The sequence below is a fragment of the Taudactylus pleione genome, unplaced genomic scaffold (genome assembly GCF_031769625.1).
Source record: "Taudactylus pleione unplaced genomic scaffold, aTauple2 ptg000041l, whole genome shotgun sequence".
Lineage (NCBI taxonomy): Eukaryota > Metazoa > Chordata > Amphibia > Anura > Myobatrachidae > Taudactylus > Taudactylus pleione.
The window spans coordinates 27,748,078-27,769,828 of NW_028284443.1; the positions used below are offsets into that span (position 1 = coordinate 27,748,078).

General features: G+C 45.8%; 1 protein-coding gene across 1 annotated transcript in view; it reads left to right on the plus strand.

Annotated features, from left to right (window-relative positions):
* The window catches only part of CNTN1 (contactin 1), a 222,663-nt gene that overhangs the window by 108,878 nt on the left and 92,034 nt on the right, over positions 1–21,751 (plus strand). The window contains exon 5 of the mRNA XM_088457904.1: positions 8,889–9,061. Coding sequence (XP_088314030.1) covers positions 8,889–9,061 — 173 coding nt within the window. The remainder of the gene's footprint in view (positions 1–8,888; positions 9,062–21,751) is intronic.

Here is a 21,751-nt window from a genome sequence, read left to right on the forward strand (position 1 = left end):
CAGCTGATATGAATCTGCTTGTCAGTTGCCTTATTTAAACATGATGTCTGGAGCAAGTGGCATATGCCTCTGACGAAGCCGTGGGAGGAGCCACAGGGAAACGCATCAGCACTACAGCTGTCGCTAACCTGCAGGAGGACTGAATTTACCAGTGCTGACGGCTTTTGCATCTGGCCGTTGTTTTGCTGGCAGCAAGGATTGTCATCGTCCCCCAGGACCAGACTGGGACTCTGACCGCTACTCCTTGTCAATCTCCAAGTTTGACAGGCTGTGACTCGCGTCTGCGCGCTGGTCGGACAGCTGGAGACACACGCGGCTTGTACAGCTGCCGCATTTGGAACTCGCAGGCAGCGTTGCTGGTCATTGGATTATTCCATCTATAGGTGACAGCTCATCGCATTCACACAGCACTCATCTTAACTGATTCCCGGCCTATGGCCACTGGTGTGCCTATATAATCAGCATCTTATTGGGACATTTTTCCAGTTAGGAGGATAAGCACTATAGGAGACCTCCCGAGGAGGGCAGAACTTCAAATACTCCAGCTTGTGCAGACCAGGAGCTAGCTGGCAACTTTGAGCCTATGGCCACTGGTGTGCCTATATAATCAGCATCTTATTGGGACATTTTCCAGTTAGGAGGATAAGCACTATAGGAGACCTCCCGAGGAGGGCAGAACTTCAAATAATCCAGCTTATGCAGACCAGGAGCTAGCTGGCAACTTTGAGCCTGGGGGGCAAGCACAACCATGTGGCCCAAATTTTCTACAAGCAAACTGGGGGGGGAATTCAATTCAATGTGATGATGAATGGCCGCGAGAGGGATCTCCCACAGCTATTCAATACACTGCACTGTTTGCCTGGTCGAGAATTGGTTAAGACAGAGAATGCCGGTTCTCATTACTTAACCTGGGTGTTTAGTTGCGAGAACCGACATTCTCTGACTAAACTGCCGGCCGCGCGGCTGTTAACACCGCACTAAGCCGGCAAACAGCTGCGCGCCCGGCACTTTTGTTGCCGTTTTCCTCGCATCCCCAGGGGAGTGCGAGAACAAATCCTTTATCCGCCCAAACAGCGCAGTGAATTGAATAGCTGTGGGAGCTCCCTCCCACGGCTCTTCATCATCGCATTGAATTGAATTCCCCCCTGTGATGGAATAAGTAGTGTCCTAATGCTAAAAGATAATAGCACCCAGGTGAGTTAGCTCTCAATATAGAAATATATCAATGTATGTGCTATTATCATGTAGAATAAGAAAATGCATAAATGTATGACCTAAAGTGGGTGCTATTATCATGTAGCGTTAGCACCACCAAAAACAGAGGTGTTTTAACCATATGTTTGCAAATTTATGTACTGAGATCTCTGCAACTACTATATAGGATACAAATCTCTTTACTGGCAAAGTGCGGATGGAGATGGGACGGATCTTTTGCACCCAGCATGAGGCTGGTACAAAAACGAATGATGGCTGCTCCCGATATAAGAAAAGAGGGTGTGATAGACTACATAATATTTAGCATACACAGGGTGAATTCTCACATCACCATGACTTAGTAGCAGGCAGCTGCAGCTATATACACAAATGCGGCCATCAGAATCAGCCCCTTAATATTTATATACTCGTACTTTTCTGCTGTAACCCAAAACACCCACTCCCCGTTCCTAGCCCTATATGTGTTTTTTTCCCCCTATATTACATTTTTATTTACTTATTCACTTACAAATGATAATGAAAACAGGTAACAATAAATACAAATGCCTACAAAATATAACCACTGGAAGCCAGTAAGAAGAAAAAACACAAAGAAACATTATACAAAATAATGTCTGTGTTGTAAAAATTATTGCCTTATTACTTACTATTATAAGGGATTTTATATCTGGGTCACTTGTAATAAACTTTCTTGTGCCACTGCCGTTTGTTACTCTGCACTGCTGATCCGCTGCTGCACATGCTCTCATGACTCTGCTCTTATAAGAGGAGACAGTCACAATGCAGTGCACAAGGGAACGTGCCTGTGAGTGTGAGACTGTAGTCGGGAGCATACAGCTGCACCCGGCTGTTCCCAGCGGCAGCCGCGGTCCGGAGGTACTGTAGCACAATGATAAGTGGCTGGTCAGGCCCCTTGTCACTGTGCAGTGGTGGGACGCAGTGGGCCGGGAAGGATTGTCTCGCGGGCCATATGTCGTCCACAGGCCATATTTTGCCCACTCCCTCACTATACTGAATGGACAAGACAGCAGAAAGTGGACAGCGAGGCCGACTGGTGACTCAGTGACAGTGATGTCATCGGCGCCGGCCACCCCCCGCAGTGGGATTCCCGAGCACCACCAATCCCGATGGGTGGCGCTGACAAACATAGGACAGGAGGCCGAGAAACAGATGGAAGACAGAATTGGAGTAGCCGGAGAGCTACTTCTTCCTGTCGCCCGGCCAACAGGCATGTGATTCAGGCAGTCCCAAAGCTGTAAAGTTGTAGCGGCCTGGGGGGCAGCTGGCACCCTGTCCCCCAGCCCAGCCCACCACTGATACGGACTATTCCCATTGGAAAATTGATTCATGAATCATTTACATGATATTATATACATGAGTTTATAATTAGCTCTTTTAGCACTGGTATCAGCTTTACTCTGTCTATTCCTGCTTTTATATTAATTTACAGTATGTGGTACATAACTTGAACTGTAAACTCCTAGGGACACAGCATTTTGGGATTGATAAAATATATCCTTTATAAAGCACTGCATTGTATAGTGGCCCTATTTATACTTATTACTAGATTATACAGTACATCGGCAGCGCTGTGGACATAGGACCTCATTCAGAGTCGGTCGTTGTGGCCGCTCGGTCGTAAGGTAAAAGGGTCCGGATATGCAAATGAAGCGCTCGCAAGTTGCGTCTTTAAGTTGGGATCGTTAGCTGGACGAGCGAGGGGAGGATGCGGCCGTAAGACTAAAAATATGCCCCCTTCTCGTTCGCATTACACGTATCTCCGGGCATATAAGGATTAATCGAGACCATCGGGAACCATCGGAGCTGCTCGTAGAGCTTAAGGTTGACCATACCGTCTCTTAAGCACTACGATCAAGTCAGTGTAAAAACCTCCCATGTCACATGTGCCATGACACTACTTAGTTAATTATGCACTCCCATAAAACGCCGTTTGCATAGTCAGGCACGCCTGCGTTCGGATCTCTACTCCCCCGTTCACAAGCACCTTCCCCTGTTACCACCCACAAACGCCTCATCCTGTCACTCAAACTAACAACCTGGCTGTGTTCAAGGAGAGAGCAATTTCTGATCGTAATAGTTAGTTTGCGCACGCGCATTGCGAATTTTACGTATGCGCAGTTTAGCAAACATCGGTGGCGTACGACCGAGCGGCCGCAACGACCGACTCTGAATGAGGTCCATAATACCAATACAGCACCATTAATTTTACCAGGAGGTACTGAGATAAAATTGCCCCAGCAGCAGAATCAAAGTATTGACTATTTCCACGATGAATGGGGAGCAAGGTGCAAATGAATTAAAAGAATTAAAAGAAGGGCAGACATGAAGAGGTCTTCAGATATGTGAAAGCTCTTTGTGTCATGGATCTCTTGTGAAAACAAAAGAAATGTGCAAATAACTCTTTATATTGGTGACTATACACAGGTGTGGTTGCGCAAAAACCAGGTCAGTACACAGAGAAACATGATATTAGCAGGATATTAAATAATTGCTGAAATGCTGAGAAAACAGGCAGAAGGATCAATATTCCGACAAAGGATGATTTTCAGTGAAGTATTTAAATAGTCCAGATCGTTAGCAATTACGAGTTGAGAGAGAAGCAGGTAGCATACTCTGAAATAACACATACTGAGTATGCACAAGCTAATAGATATTTTTCTAGTTCAAGAATACGAATGAGCATCCCCAGAAAGTCTCTTTTGTTCTGGCATGTGCGTTGCCATCATTAAGGTACTTGAAAGGCCCAAAATGTTGGCTATCTTGTATATACTCCCATGAGATGGTATTTATGGAATAAACTATTACTTATTGCTCATTACAAGTCTGGTGAGTGCCCTGTTTATCATATCTATTTAATATTGGTATATATACAGTGTTCTCCCCAGAAATTTTTTCCAGCAGGGTGGCATCCAAAAGTAGCCGGGTGGGGGTCTTCGCAATTATGCGCACCGGGAAAAGGGGTGTCTCCTTACCAATCCAGCCCGACATGTCTCAGGCTGCTCCCCCACTGGCTCTCAGTCAAAAGTGTCCATTATGCAGTGCCCCCTGTATTTGTGCCCTTTATACAGTGCCCCCTATAGTTTTCCCCTTTATGCATTGCCCACTGTAGTTTAGCTTTGGCCTTATGCAGTGCCCCCTGGCTGAAGTAGTGCCCCTATGTAGTGCCCCCAGGTTTAAAGTGTCCCTTATGCAGTGCCCCCAGGCTGGCCCCTTATGCAGTGCCCCCAGGCTTAAATAGTGCCCCCAGACAGACTCCTTATGCAGTGCCCCCAGGCTGGCCCCTTTATGCAGTGCCCCCAGGCTGGCCCCTTTATGCAGTGCCCCCAGGTTTAAAGTGTCCCTTATGCAGTGCCCCAGACTGGTCCTGGTCCCAGCCCCAGCCCAGCACTTACCTTTACTTGCTGGCCACTCCCGCTCCCGCTGCCTCGCGCTGACTGGATCTAACTAGATCCAGCAGGCGCGCGGGGCAGGCTCCTCATGTCGCGGGAGAGAGAGAGAAGAGAGAATATGAAAAAGTATTTATCCATCAAAAAATGTATATCCAAATAAAGTGCATATCCATAGAGAAGTCAAGGTTCAGAGGGACTTGTTAAGCATTATACATAGAGTATATATAGCAGCAACATGGCATCATCAATAAGAGTAATCATCACAAGTTTCCCTCCAGTGTGCAGCGCCCGACAGACGTTTCGGTGTTAGACCAACACCTTCATCATGAGCATGTCACACAGTGCCAAACAAACAGTTATATACCCACACATTGATTAGAGTAAACATAATCACCTGTACAACCGTCCACACCTGCGGATAACACCACGCCGGTGGGTATCAAGACCGTAGCACTCCAACACTTTACACTCTATAGTGTGTGCTGCTGGTCTCATTTGTAATGCTATATATATATATATATATTAAAAATTTACATTTTAATATAAGGGGCTAATTCAGAGTTGGGACCAAAGCAAAAAAGAAAATGTAAAGTATAACTTTGCACCTGGATAAACCATGTTGCAATGTAAGGGGTGTAAATAGCTTTTTTTTTTTGCCTGCAGGATAAATATTGGCTGCTGTTGTATGTAGCCCACACATTAAACTAGACAGCTTCATTTTACAGACCAATTTTTAGACAAGGGAGGACATACCCCTCCCAAATCTAAATCTCTGCATATTTTGCATGGTTACTCCATTTGTTATTGCTTTGGTCCCAACTCTAAAGCTGCATACACACGTAAAGATTTTCTGTCCAACCATCCAACTAGTTGATTGGTTGGAATGAAAATCTGGTAAGGTATAAAAGCAAATGACAATCAGCAATTTGCTCCCAAACACAGAAAAATGGACAAAAACTGTTGTTTGAACAAATTGTTTAGATAAAACATTTAACAAACTTGTCTGACCGTCCATTTTCATCTGTTTTCTGGCATTTAGGAGCAAATTGCTGATCATCAGTTACTCCCATACGTTACCAGATTTTCATTCCAACCCATGAACTACTTTGGATGGTTGGACAGAAAATCTTTACGTGTGTATACAATTTCAAGCTGGGCATCCACTATACAATTATCTGTCAGATATCTGTCCAATCTGGCTGGTTGGAATGAAAACCTGGTAATGTATGGGCGCAAATGACAATAGTTCATTTGCTCACAAAGACTGGAAAATAACCAAAAATGGTTGTTCAGACAAATTGGTTAAAACAGACAAATTGAACCAATTTTTTTTGTCCTTTTTTCAGTGTTTAAAACCATATGATCGACTGTTATTTGCTCCCATACATTGCCAGGTTTTCATTCCAACCAGCCGGATTGGACAGATATATGACAGAAAATTGTATAGTGGATGCCCAGCTTTAATCAGCACTATTCTGTCCAAAGATATTCTAAACGTGTGCAAATTTCCTGTACATTATCAAAGAAGAGTATATCATCTAAATGTGCAATAACAAACTTATGCAAAAGGTCTCACAGTACTTCATTAATGAAATAGAGAAATATTGCTGGAGCAGATAAAATTGAAAGGCATTGGAAAATATTCAAATAGTCTTGTGCAAAATGCTGTCTTCAGTTGTCTCCTGGACGAATATGAATCAGGTTGTATGCCCCTGTGCCCTGCAGAGATCACATTATATGTCATTTTGTTCTATCTTTAATGTTCCTTCCACTCAAGTATGTGTGAATCTATTCATTACAATGGCTCTGTAACCAATGCAAGAATTATTACATATTTACTTCTCCAGCACCTACTGGAGAAGTAAATGGACTATTATAGATTTTTTGCTTGAATATACTCTCAAGTTTTCCTTTAGCTCAGGTTCCGGACAGCTTGAGAGTATATTCAAGCAAATATTTCAGGTTCAGGAATGTGCATTCCAGGTACAGTAGTAGTCCCATCAGACAGTCATAAGACTGTATGGAGCAAGGTGTTTGCATTACTCCTAATCCTTCTGTTCCCAGTACTGAGGGGGGGAGTTTATCAGAATCACCCAGAATAGAAATGTGCTTATCTTGAGAGTTGCTGAAATGCATATTTTCACTGGGTTACTGGAAGACTTTTTTTTGAAAAGTCAATATTTTATTTTTCTAAGCAATGGAAGGATTGTGAGCATTAATCATGAAAATAATGGTGAGAAAATAGGATTATAGATGCATATTCCTCAATTCCAGCACAATGGTCTCTAGTGTATATGGACCAGAGTTTAGGAGAGATCCAGCCACTGTATTTTGTTTGAAAATAATTGGGCTCTTTTGCTATTTGATTTATTTAAATAAACTCCAGATCTATGAAGTTTCTTCTTGCCTGTGAATCTTTCATTGTTTTGGTAAATTTATATTGGTGCCCATATACAATGTGAGGATAACACATAATTAGGGCATCATTTCCTGCAAGACACTGAAGAAATTTTAAGTTGACCTGTAGACTAGAAAGGATGAAGATCTGAATAGACCCACTCATCTCTAATTGTTCCAAAATCTCCATACAAAATGTGGCTTCATAGCTGAATTATTATTACTGGGTGCCAGGTACCTATCATCAGTAGTTGGATGCATAATCTGATGCAAAGCATCTACACAGGTGTAGATTGATCAGCAGCACTTCATTAATGTTACATTGAATTTGATTATCATAGACTGGATCCATAGCTTCACTGAAGATGCCCCAGAATAGGATCTTCTTGTTCAATTCAGATAGAGAGAATGTATTCCATTTTGATTATTTCAGTGAGAAACTGTAAAGCCAAAATCATGAAATGCAGGTGGCACAATTTTTGAAATCCCCATTGTCAGTTATGACTGTGGCATACTTTATTGCCAATTACACAGGGGTCTAATATTGTACCAGTACTGGGGCTGCAGGGCCACTCAATATTAAAATTGTGTTTTGCTGTTGCACAATCTGCTTCTGTTGGTTAGTAGCCTGATTCTGAAATTCATTTATCTTAGTTCAAAGGGCTTGGATACTGCTCAGGTGTGTTCTGCATCAGTAGTGTGATAGAATCAGGAACAGTGCACACCAAATTTAATCACAATTGTTTTGTTATGGTGCTTGCTGCAGGGATTAGAGTTCAGTGACTGTTATTTTCCTGATGAGATCCCAAACAGCTGGGGTCAGGAACTGGCGAGTAAGCACTGGAACAGGCAATGCAAAGTTGTAGTTGTGAACAATCTATACACAGAGAAGATACACACTATATTTATAATAAATCATTCATAGGAGTCAGTACACAGAAGAGGAGATAAGTCATAGTCATAATAATATGGAATGGAGACCTGCAAATAAAAAGGCAGAAGCTCAGCAGTATTGTGGAAGAGCACAACAATCTGAACAGGAGCAGACAAACAAGAGCCACTTTCTTGTTTAAAGGTGATACCAACTCAGGAGATGAAAAGTAAGCTCAAGTAGGATCAGCCATCTTGGTAAATGGCAAAATACACTCAAATTGTCAGGATCTGATTTATTATGCATAAGCGTCCTGATTCATTACCGAACACAACTGCGATTACGCGCGCAGACGGCTGATCGTTGCGCTCTGCGCATGCATATGCATCGCAGTGCGCATGCACGAAGGTCTCACTGCGATCACACTTCCCATGCAGACCCATCACAGAGTGATTGACAGGAAGTAACCGTTTGGGGGGTGACGGGGGGTGGTCGGCGAAACGCAGTGCGTTTGAACCCCGTTACAGGGGCATGCATAAATTAGCCACTGTGATGCCATACGCAACTTGAGCTCCCACTGCGTGCAACGAGATTAGCAATTTCTGAGAAAGGTCTGACCTTGTGCAATTGTGCGTGAGGCTCCGATGGTACTCAATGTTACCGATGGTTTTGCTGTATTACGGATGTGAGTAAGGGGAAGTTGGCATCCTTATGTTGGGCTGCGACGGCATTACGATTGCAAACATTAGCATATTTTTGCAGTGGGTCTGCGTACGTAATTGCAGCTGCGATTACAGTTGTCCTTTGCATTACAGTTGTCCAAGGTCCTTTGCATGAAACATAACAAGGCCTCTTTAATGGCTGCATAAAATGAGTTGTGATTAAAGGTTAATGTTTACATACATGTGTAGTTGCAAAGTACTGTAACACTGTAAAATAAAGTTTTGTGTTATGTTACCTGATATTTAAATTTGTTTTTACCATCATGTTTGTAGGTGGAGACAAAATAACTGGGAGATTGATCTTCTAAATCCTCGATACAGCATGATAGGAGGTAACCTTGTTATCAACAATCCAGAGAAGTCGAAAGATTCGGGGAAATATGTCTGCATAGTCACCAATGAGTATGGAACAATAAGAAGCAATGAAGCCAACTTAAACTTTGGATGTAAGCGAGCATTTACATGTCATTTTAAAAATCTAAAAACTATGAGGCGTAAACCATTAAATAACTTCGTTCCCGTATATTTAAGTATGTTATTGCATTGAAACCTCAAACTCTATAATTTGCCGGGCATATTTATGCTCATAATAATGTGAATAGTCAGTTTGTTACATTACTAAACTTGTACTTAAGTACTTCAAAGACAGTTCAATATTACGCCCTCAGATTGTGGGCCTGATTGTTGTACGCAATGAAGTTTTTTTTGCCAATGGAGCAATTTTGTTGCCACTGCGCATGTGTCTTAGGGGTCTAGTTACTAAGCAGTGTTAGGAGACAGAGTGAAAAGTGATAAGTCTGTGATAAAGTGTCAGCCAATCAGCTCCCAACTGTCATTTTTCAAACACAGCCTGTGAGATGGCAGTTGGGAGCTGATTGGCTCGCACCTTATCAAAGACTTATCACTTTTCACTCTATCTCCTAACACTGCTTAGTAAATAGACCCCTTAGTATCACTGCGCATGTGTCTTAGTATCACTGCGCATGTGTCCTAATAGCACTGTGCATGTGTCCTAATAGCACTGCGCATGTGTCCTAATAGCACTGCGCATGTGTCTTAGTATCACTGCGCATGTGTCTTAGTAACACTGCGCATGTGTCTTAGTATCACTGCGCATGTGTCTTAGTATCACTGCGCATGTGTCCTAATATCACTGCGCATGTGTCCTAATATCACTGCGCATGTGTCTTAGTATCACTGCGCATGTGTCTTAGTAGCACTGCGCATGTGCCTTAGTAGCATTGCGCATGTGTCCTAATATCACTGTGCATGTGTGTTAGTATCACTGTGCATGTGTGTTAGTATCACTGCGCATGTGTCTTAGTATCACTGCGCATGTGTCCTAATATCACTGCGCATGTGTCCTAATATCACTGCGCATGTGTCCTAATATCACTGCGCATGTGTCTTAGTATCACTGCGCATGTGTCTTAGTATCACTGCGCATGTGCCTTTGTATCACTGCGCATGTGTCTTTGTATCACTGCGCATGTGTCTTAGTAGCACTGCGCATGTGTCTTAGTAGCACTGCGCATGTGTCTTTGTATCACTGCACATGTGTCTTAGTAGCACTGCGCATGTGTCTTTGTAGCACTGCGCATGTGTCTTTGTAGCACTGCGCATGTGTCTTAGTAGCACTGCGCATGTGTCTTAGTAGCACTGCGCATGTGTCTTACCGTGTTTCCCCGATAATAAGACACTGTCTTATTTTTTTTTTTGGTCCAAAAACCGCCATAGGGCTTATTTTCGGGGTAGGGCTTATTTTAATTTGGATATTTAATTTAATGTTGAATGCAGCCTGTGCTCTCCCTCCCCCCCCTGTTGTTGATTGCAGCCTCTGCCTCTCTCTCTCCCCCCCTATTGTTGAATTGTCTGTGCCTCTCCAGCCCAAACCCCCCCCCACCACGGTGTTAATTGCAGCCATTTCCCACTTACCTTTATACAATAAGAAGAGTCGGGAGGCGGCTTCTTCATCCACGATCTGCGGCTCCTCTGTAGTCCACCTTCAGAGGTGCGCCATGACGTCACGCGCGCTGACTCCAGCAGTCTGACTACAATACCCATAAGCTGGTGGAGGAGCGGCCGGGTAGCCTCCTCCAGCTCTTTCATTTACCTAGTACCATACGGTACTACATGCGGGGGGCGGAGCTGGCTAGTGTAGTGCAGGGACCCGTAAAAATTTGATTTTAATAGGTCTTACTTTCGGGGTAGGGCTTATTTTGGGCCATCCATCAAAACTAAGGATAGGTCTTATTTTCGGGGTAGGTCTAAATATCGGGGAAACACGGTAGTAGCACTGCGCATGTGTCTTAATATCACTACACGTGTGTTAGTAGCACTGCGCATGTGTGCTAGTAGCACTGCGCATGTGTCTTAGCATCACTGCGCATGTGTTTTAGTATCACTGCGCATATGTGTTAGTACCACTGCGCATGTGTCTTAGCATCACTGCGCATGTGTCTTAGTATCACTGTGCATGTGTCTTAGTAGCACTGCACGTGTCTTAGTATCACTGCGCATGTGTCTTAGCATCACTGCACATGTGTGTTAGTAGCACTGCGCATGTGTGTTAGTAGCACTGCGCATGTGTCTTAGCATCACTGCGCATGTGTCTTTGTATCATTGAACATGTCTTAGCATCACTGTGCATGTGTCTTAGCATCACTACACATGTGTGTTAGTAGCACTGCGCATGTGTTAGTAGCACTGCGCATGTGTCTTAGTATCACTGCGCATATGTGTTAGTATCACTGCGCATGTGTCTTAGCATCACTGCGCATGTGTTTTAGTATCACTGCGCATATGTGTTAGTATCACTGCGCATGTGTCTTAGCATCACTGCGCATGTGTTTTAGTATCACTGCGCATGTGTGTTAGTAGCACTGCGCATGTGTCTTAGCATCACTGCGCATGTGTCTTAGTATCACTGCGCATATGTGTTAGTATCACTGCGCATGTGTCTTAGCATCACTGCGCATGTGTTTTAGTATCACTGCGCATGTGTGTTAGTAGCACTGCGCATGTGTCTTAGCATCACTGCGCATGTGTCTTAGTATCACTGCGCATATGTGTTAGTATCACTGCGCATGTGTCTTAGCATCACTGCGCATGTGTTTTAGTATCACTGCGCATATGTGTTAGCATCACTCCGCATGTGTCTTAGTAGCACTGCGCATGTGTCTTAATATCACTGCACATGTGTGTTAGTAGCACTGCGCATGTGTCTTAGCATCACTGCGCATGTGTGTTAGTAGCCCTGCGCATGTGTCTTAGCATCACTGCGCATGTGTCTTAGTATCATTGAACATGTCTTAGCATCACTGTGCATGTGTCTTAGCATCACTACACATGTGTGTTAGTAGCACTGCGCATGTGTGCTAGTAGCATTGTGCATGTGTCTTAGCATCACTGCGCATGTGTGTTAGTAGCACTGCGCATGTGTCTTAGTATCACTGCGCATATGTGTTAGTATCACTGCGCATGTGTCTTAGCATCACTGCGCATGTGTTTTAGTATCACTGCGCATATGTGTTAGTATCACTGCGCATGTGTTTTAGTATCACTGCGCATGTGTGTTAGTAGCACTGCGCATGTGTCTTAGCATCACTGCGCATGTGTCTTAGTATCACTGCGCATATGTGTTAGTATCACTGCGCATGTGTCTTAGCATCACTGCGCATGTGTTTTAGTATCACTGCGCATATGTGTTAGCATCACTGCGCATGTGTCTTAGTAGCACTGCGCATGTGTCTTAATATCACTGCACATGTGTGTTAGTAGCACTGCGCATGTGTCTTAGCATCACTGCGCATGTGTGTTAGTAGCCCTGCGCATGTGTCTTAGCATCACTGCGCATGTGTCTTAGTATCATTGAACATGTCTTAGCATCACTGTGCATGTGTCTTAGCATCACTGTGCATGTGTCTTAGCATCACTACACATGTGTGTTAGTAGCACTGCGCATGTGTGCTAGTAGCACTGTGCATGTGTCTTAGCATCACTGCGCATGTGTTTTAGTATCACTGCGCATATGTGTTAGTATCACTGCGCATGTGTCTTAGCATCACTGTGCATGTGTCTTAGTAGCACTGCACATGTGTGTTAGTAGCACTGCACATGTCTTAGCATCACTGCGCATGTGTGTTTACACTGCGCTTGTGTCTTAGTAGCACTGCGCATGTGTCTTAATATCACTGCACATGTGTGTTAGTAGCACTGTGCATGTGTCTTAGCATCACTGCGCATGTGTGTTAGCACTGCGTTTGTGTCTTAGCATCACTGCGCATGTGTCTTAATATCACTGCACATTTGTTAGTAGTACTGCGCATGTGTGTTAGCAGCACTGTGCATGTGTCTTAGCATCACTGCGCTTGTGTCTTAGCATCACTGCGCATGTGTCTTAGCACTGCGCTTGTGTCTTAGCATCACTGCGTATGTGTCTTAGTAGCACTGTGCATGTGTCTTAGTAGCACTGCGCATGTGTCTTAACACTGCGCATATGTCAGAAATATCACTGCACACGTGTGTTCGTAGCACTGCGCATGTGTCTTAGCATCACTGCGCATGTGTTTTAGTATCACTGCGCATGTCTTAGTATCACTGCGCATGTGTCTTAGCATCACTGTGCATGTGTCTTAGTATCACTGCACATGTGTCTTAGTATCACTGCGCATGTGTCTTAGTACCACTGCGCATGTGTCTTAGTAGCACTGCGCATGTGTCTTAGCATCACTGCGCATGTGTCTTAGTAGCACTGCGCATGTGTTGAGGTACTTTACCATAGTTCCACCCTGCGAATCTTTATTCACATTATGATTGACAGGCAGGGAGCATTTGGGTGAGGCAATGGAGAGTGCCGGCTAAAATGCAGACGTGTCTCGACCGTTTCTTGGGTTTGTCACATCCTGCGTCTAAAATCCTGTACACAGAAACAGGGCTCCAGCATCTCAGTTATGGCTACCTTTTTGAGTTACCATAGACAGAGTTGATGTTTGCCTGATCTGCGTCCGATGCTGCGTATGATTACGCAGTTGTGAACAGCTGCAATGGCTCCAATGGTCATCTCAGTAGAGGTTTCGACCGCTGCGAAAATCGCACCTGCAGCAGCAATAGTGTACAATTCTGAATCAGGCTCTGTGTCTGTATGCACTTAAGCTGCATACACACGTAAACATTTTCTGTCCAACCAACCTGCTAGTTGATTGGTTGGAATGAAAATCTGGTAAGGTATGAAAGCAAATGACAATCAGCAATTTGCTCCCAAACACTGGAAAATGGACAAAAACTGTTGTTTGAACAAATTGTTTAGATCAAACATTTAACAAACTTGTCTGGCGACAATTTTCATCTGTTTTCTGGCATTTAGGAGCAAATTGCTGATCATCAGTTACTCCCATACGTTACCAGATTTTCATTCCAACCAATCAACTAGTTGGATGGTTGGACAGAAAATCATTACGTGTGTACCCAGCTTAACTCTGATAAAAGTTCACACTGCAAACAGATGGAGACCAACAATAGATAAACACACATGAAAGAATAGTCCTTATTGCCTAAAAAAGTTGCTCAATATATATACTATACTATACTAGAGCTCAGCTTCATCATGGTAATGTTGTCAAGTATTGGAGAGTTTTAAAAAAGTTTTCATGCTAAGAATGTAGTAATCTCTGACGAAAAAGATAACTCAAAATAAAAAAAAAGAACGTGAAGTAATTTCTGAATGTTTTACACTTCTATCATGGAAAATAGATACATTTTAACTTACATACAGATATTGAACCCTTACTAAATATTGCATACAGAACAGAAGTTGTATTATATACTAGTATACTGATGGCGAATATTTCTCCAATTTGAACCCTGAACATACGTACGGAAAATGCTTCGCTAGATAATGGCTAGATCATACGTTATTACGACGGAATCGGGTAATAAAAAATGTGTGTGAAACATAACCGGTTAAGCCACGCCCTTTTATGTTTTTGGGTGGATTTTTTTTTATTGTAACATTTCACCAATTTGTAAATGTTATGATATATTTGGCCATGGACTCTGAAGCAAAATGGGCCGTTTCCAGGAGGTATTGCAAGCTGAGCCCCTATAGATGCAAATGATAATGCACTGTTACTCCGCCTCACCATCTCTCAGCCTCCCGCCAATCAGCGGCTGCCGGCAGCTCTCGTGGAAAGCAGAGAAAAGAGGCGTTGCTTTCGAGGTGCAAACCCGGTGCTGATTGGTTGGGAGTTGCGAGCCTGAAATCGACGTGTTGGAGAAAGTAGGTGAGGGAAAAGCGCCCCATACGGCAGTAGCCTCATGTGTTGTGCCGCCCGCGTGCCCTCCCTCATTATGTAATAGCTACGTTACGCAGGCAGGCGGCCAATCAGGAGCCAAACTTGGCAGAACCTAAACAGTGTCCGCCCATGGCTAGGGCGCCGGGTCCATGTGAGAGCACAGACCACCAGTAGTGCCTGAGAACAGCAGCTGGCGGCATTCACCCCTATCCCGTATCCCCCGGGTCACTGTTGTTGGCTCTGTTTCTAGTAGTTTTCTTGACATATTCAGGTTAGCTGTGCCAAAGCATTTTGATTTTTCCAAAATCCGTTATTTATTGCTGATTGAAATCCATCGCAAAATAATCACAATAATATCTTAATTAATCTTTGAGATATTCAAATTCAAAGAGCGTTCCGGACAAAGGGTCTAAGCAAATTATGTATATAAGATATGCTTTGAGGTCCTAAATGTCAAGAGGTGTTATATTTGTAACATCCTCACATAATTTAAGAACAACTTTGATTTACAATGTTATGATTTTATAGAGCACCATCCATTTTCCACATTGTGTCACATCTCCCGGTTGTCCGCTGTGTAGCATCAACAATACCTGCCCCGCAGAGAGCTGTAGCTCACTGACGACAGGGAAATAACCTCAAATGATCTACTAGGGAGGAAGAAAGTCAGTTTATATAACCCCTTCATTACCTGTCATTGGATATTACAAACTTCTCCTTAACAGCCTTCTCAGAATGTTTCTTATTATACAGTACATTTTATGCATTTTTTAAATATAAATACACATAGAGGTCAATCCTACTCCATGTGAAGGTTGCGAGTTGCCATGTTTAACATCGTTAAAATGCCGGCAGCGGATCAGCACCTCGCACCCTTTGCGGCCCGCTCCGAGCCCGAATTCGCTGAATTTTGCTCGGAGCCCTATGGGGCTGCGATCAATTTTCAGAGAGTCTGGGCTGCCATACAGTGCTGCCATTGCCGCGATGTCTCACACCGGCGAGATCATCGCGTCTAATTGGATCGAGCCCTTGTAGTGTTAAACAGCTGGGTCAATATGTGAAATCTAAATATAAAATAGACCATATAAAAATTAGGGGTGTGCACTGGCCACTTTTCTGGTTTTGTGTTTTGGTTTTGGATCTGGATCTTTCTTCGTGTTTTGGATCTGGATTGGTTTTGCCAAAACCACCCTTCCTTGTTTTGGGTTCTGGGTTTTGTGCTTTGGATCTGTATTTTTTGAAAAACAGCATAAAAACTGCTAAAATCACAGAATTTGTGGGTTTTTCTGCTCCTATGCTATTATTAACCTCAATAACCTTAATTTCCACTAATTTCCAGTCTATTCTTAACACCTCACACCTCACAATAGTGTTTTAATGTCCAAAAGGTTGCACCGAGGTAGCTGGATGACTATGCTAAGCGACACGAGTGGGCGGCACAAACACGTGGCCCATCTAGGAGTGACACTGCAGTGGCAGACAGGATGGCAGTTTGAAAAACTAGGCCCCAAACAGTACATAATGTAAAGAAAAAAAAGAGGTGCAAGACGGAATTGTCCTTGGGCCCTCCCACCCACCCTTATGTTGTATAAACAGGAAATGCACACTTTAACAAACCAATCATTTCAGCGCCAGGGTCTACCACACGACTGTGGCTGAAATGATTGGTTTGTTTGGGCCCCCACAAAACAAGCTGGCAATTAATCTGTCCCTGCACAAACTGGCTCTACGGAGGCAAGATGTCGTCCTCATCCTCCTCATCCACCAATTTTTCACCCTCTTCAGTGTTGTGTACATCCTCATCCTCACAGAGTATTAATTCGTCCCCACTGGAATCCACCACCACAGGTCCCTCTGTACGTTCTGGAGGCTGGTCTCCCTGGAAGAGTTGATAATTCATTTTCTACTTCAGGGTCCATAGGGTATCCACAGGATACCTTGGGGTATAGGTGATGACGTCAGGCATCGGGCACCATAGAGTTAAGTTTTCAGCCTCCCAGGATGCACTAGGGTCCCCCTCCTATACCCTGCCTCCGATCCAAGACATCTCAGTTTCGTTGGTGCCCGGCTCGGAGTCGGATGCACCTGTTTAGAGGGGGGCTAAGGATAGCCCCTGAAGTTTTCTACAAGGCAGCTGTGGCTGCACATCTGGAGGTACAGCATGGACAGACATTCTTGACGTCCATGCTGTCTTCCCTACACCCCCGCCGGTACCAGAACGCCGGTACTGATCAGGGGATGCTGGTAGGCATCTGGGGTCACAGCTAGCGGTGACCCCAGATGTTTGGGACCATGGCCGGATTGAAGGGGGACAGCAGGTAAGCAGCGGGGTCCCGCGGTGGGTCCCCGCTGGAACATGGTCTGGAGTCCCCAGGCAGGGGGCTCCCTGGGGACTGGCTGCAGCATGGAGCCACGTTACGGACCTGCGCTTCCACTAGCCCCCTGGGACAGCGGAACCGCAGCTGAGGGGCAGATGGACTCAGGTGGAAAAGGAGCTTCCAATAAACATCTTGGAACTCCGCGCCGTTTTCAATGCTCTCCAGCAGGCCCATCGGGTTCTCCATGGTCATCCTGTGCAGGTCCAGTCGGACAACGCCACCACCGTGGCCTACCTAAGTCGGCAAGGAGGAACCCGAAGTCGGGCGGCACTCGTAAAGGTGTCCCACATCCTGATCTGGGCGGAGCGCAATCTCCCGGCCATATCAGCGGTATTCATCCCGGGAGTCCTCAACTGGGAGGCCGACTTTCTCAGTCGCCAGGACGTTCATCCGGGGGAATGGTCTCTGCACCAGGACATCTTTCAACTTCTGGTGGACAGGTGGGGTCTTCCGGAGATCGACCTCATGGCGTCACGGCGCAACAACAAGTTGCCGGTGTACGGGTCTCGCACAAGAGACCAAAAGGCGTCTCTGGTGGATGCTCTGTCCGTCCAGTGGACGTTCCGGTTTGCCTATCTCTTTCCTCCGTTTTCCCTTCCAGAAATTCAAACAGGAAGGAGGGACGCTCCTGTTGATAGCCAGACGGCACTGGTTCTCAGACCTTCAGGGTCTGTCCGTGGACATCCCTCTGCGGTTGCCGCTACGACCGGACCTACTGTCACAGGGTCCTTGTCTTCACCCGGACCTGACTCGGCTATCTTTGACGGCGTGGCTGTTGAGACGGACATGTTAAGGTCCAGGGGTTCTACAGTTCTGTAGTACGCACTATGCTGAGAGCTCGGAAACCGTCTACTGCAAGAATATACCATCGTGTGTGGCATACGTTTTTCCAATGGTGTCGACCGAGAGGTTATGCACCTTGGGAGTTCCGTCTGTCTAGAGTGCTAGCCTTCCTACAGGCGGGACTAGACCATGGGCTTCGCCTTGCTTCTTTGAAGGTGCAGGTGTCTGCCCTGTCTGTCTAGTTCCATCGTAGGATTGCTACAATCCCTGATGTGCGCACCTTTATGCAAGGTGTTCTTAGAATTCAGCCACCATTTGTTCAACCGGTGGCGCCTTGGGATTTAGCTGTGTTCCTGAGGGCTCTCCAGGGACCGCCGTTTGAACCACTGGGCTCAGTGGATCTTAAATGGCTGACAGCTAAAACAATTTTCCTTCTGGCCATCGCTTCAGCCAGACGTGTTTCTGATTTAGGGGCTCTCTCTTGGAGACCCCCTTTCTTGATTTTTCATGGGAACAGGGGGGTGCTGCGCACTTGTCCTGATTTTCTTCTCAAAGTTGTTTCCCGTTTTCATATCAACGAGGAAATAGTTGTGCCGGCTTTTAACTCATCTGACCTGTCGGTGGGTGAGGCCACTTTGGACGTTGTGCGGGCCTTAAGGATTTATGTTGACCGCACTTCTTCGTTTAGGAAGTCGGACGCCTTGTTTGTCCTCTATGGCTTCCATAAAAAGGGTTGGCCTGCTTCAAAGCAAACTTTGGCAGCTTGGATCCGTATGGCCATTTTAGAAGCTTATCTTCATGAAGGCCTGCCGGTTCCTTCCTCTGTGAGGGCTCATTCCACTAGGTCTGTGGGTCCTTCGTGGGCAGCTCGACGTGGTGCCTCTGCAGTCCAGATCACCAAGGCTGCCACGTGGTCCTCGGTCCATACATTTGTGAGGTATTACGCGTTTGACACCTTTGCCTCTCAGGATGCTTCCTTCGGGCGGCGGATTCTCCTTTCAGCACAGGAGCGTCCCCACCCTTGAAGGATACTGCATTGGGACATCCCCAAGGTATCCTGTGAATACCCTATGGACCCTGAAATAGAAAATATGAGATATGGTAAGAACTTACCCTTGTTATCTCTATTTCTACAAAGTCCATAGGGTTCCACAGGACTCCCACCTTGTCGCACCTGTGCTGCAGATGGGCTTTACTCTGGTCACCGGTTTTTCAGTCTCCCTCTGGTGAGAATGTGATTCTTGTGTGTGTCCAGATCTTTTTTCTCTCTCTCTTCCTTCTCCTCCTCCGGCCTATGGCTTGGTACGTAACGGAGATGCCTTGGCTCGGGGGCGGGGTATAGGAGGGGGACCCTAGTGCATCCTGGGAGGCTGAAAACTTAACTCTATGGTGCCCGATGCCTGATGTCATCACCTATACCCCAAGGTATCCTGTGGAACCCTATGGACTTCGTAGAAATAGAGATAACAAGGGTAAGTTCTTACCATATCTCATATTTTTATGAACATCATCTTCTCCACATTTTGTGGAAGCAACCTCCTACGCCTTTCGCTGACAAGGTTCCCGGCTACACTAAAAACTCTGTCAGAGTACACACTGGAGGGGGAGCCTCTTTTTCCTGCCAGTACAGGAACGGACTGTCTGACATGCCTACGTGGATGCTGTCACCGATGTAATCCTCCACCATTCTGTCAGTGGTGACAGTATCATAGGCAGTGGCAGTAGACTTGTCAGAAATTGTTGGCTCGTCCTTCAGTCCGGACCAGATGTCCAAACCGGCCCTTCACTTATGACACAGGCGCACGCACTTTGGGGGAGCACCCCTGATGCACAGATCACCCCCTGGACAACACGACAGCACCCCTTTAGGACTACAGCCAGCCATTATGACAGAAGCACAACACAGCCCAGCCAGCCCCTATGGACTGAGTGGACACAGCCCCTATGGACAACTGACTGCACAACACAGCCCAGCCAGCCCCTATGACAGCAGCACAACACAGCCCAGTCAGCCCCTATGGACTGAGTGGACACAGCCCCTATGGACAACTGACTGCACAACACAGCCCAGCCAGCCCCTATGACAGAAGCACAACACAGCCCAGCCAGCCCCTATGGACAACAGCAGCACAACACAGCCCAGTCAGCCCCTATGGACTGAGTGGTCACAGCCCCTATGGACAACAGCAGCACAACACAGCCCAGCCAGCCCCTATGACAGAAGCACAACACAGCCCAGCCAGCCCCTATGGACAACAGCAGCACAACACAGCCCAGTCAGCCCCTATGGACTGAGTGGACACAGCCCCTATGGACAACTGACTGCACAACACAGCCCAGCCAGCCCCTATGACAGAAGCACAACAAAGCCCAGCCAGCCCCTATGGACAACAGCAGCACACCACAGCCCAGTCAGCCCCTATGGACAACAGCAGCACAACACAGCCCAGTCAGCCCTAGCTCCCACCCTCCCTCTTCACTGTCCACAGCCGGAGTGAGAAATGGCGCCGACGCGGGGACCTTTTATAGAATCCAAAACCCGCGAGATCCGGAAGGCGGGATGATGACGTTTTGCCTCGATTTCAGATCCGAGTCAGGCGGGAAAAGTCGAGCCTGACTCGGATACGACTCGGCTCGGGGGGGTTCGGATTTCAGAAATCCGAACCCGCTCATCCCTAATAAAAATATGTACTGTATAAGCAAAGATAAGTAAAAAATAAATATATCAAGTACTATTATTAATACAAAGATCGATCCACCAAGGCCGTAAGCAGGAAATAATCATAAAAATTAAGTATTTTATTTTAAAGATTGAATTGTATAACTGAAGAACAGTTCTCTGGTCTGGACCACTGCTCCAATGAGGAATCTTATGAACATCCACCACAATAGTTGTGCCTGACCCTAGTGCAGATGGAAATGTTTTTACACCACTAAAGTGCCAAAAGTCATGGGATAGATGTAGGACCCCCTCTAGCCCGGCGAAGTGCAGCAACTCGATGTGGCATTGATTCCACAAGTGGATGGTTGACCACCACCAGCCTGCACAGTGCCTTGTTGACAATTGGGGTCCATGGCCTAATGTGGTCTTCGCCACACCTGAACCCTATCATCAGCCCGTAACAACTTGAACCGTTACACATCGGACCATGCTACACGTTGCTAGTCCTCCAGGGTCCAATTAATGATGTGACGAGCCCAGGTAGGGTGCTGTGTACAGTGTTGTAGTGTTAACAGGGACACACTGGAGGGTCTTCTACTCCCATATCCCATGGAAGCTTAATAACACTGCACTGACCTGCTGGATATGCTTCCGGTACCTCCTGCAGGATCAGTATGAAATCCCGCTGGACGCCGCCGGAAGACCGGCAACAGAAGATCCCGGCAGGTGAGCATTTTTACTATTACTAATCCTACCCCCCTAACCCTCCCTTAGGGGTGCCTAACCCTAACCTCCCCCCAAGTGCCTAACTCCCCCTGTAAGTGCCTAAACCTAACCCCCCCTTCCCCGCAGCCTATACCTAACCTTCAGCCTATACCTAACGATCATTCACTCGTGGTTGGCCATTGTGTTGTCCACTGTGGGTGGTAATACCTACCATGAGGTATTCCCGGCACACACGCGACACCATAGTGTAAGAAAAGCTAAATTACCGCACAACTTCAGAAATGGAATATCCCA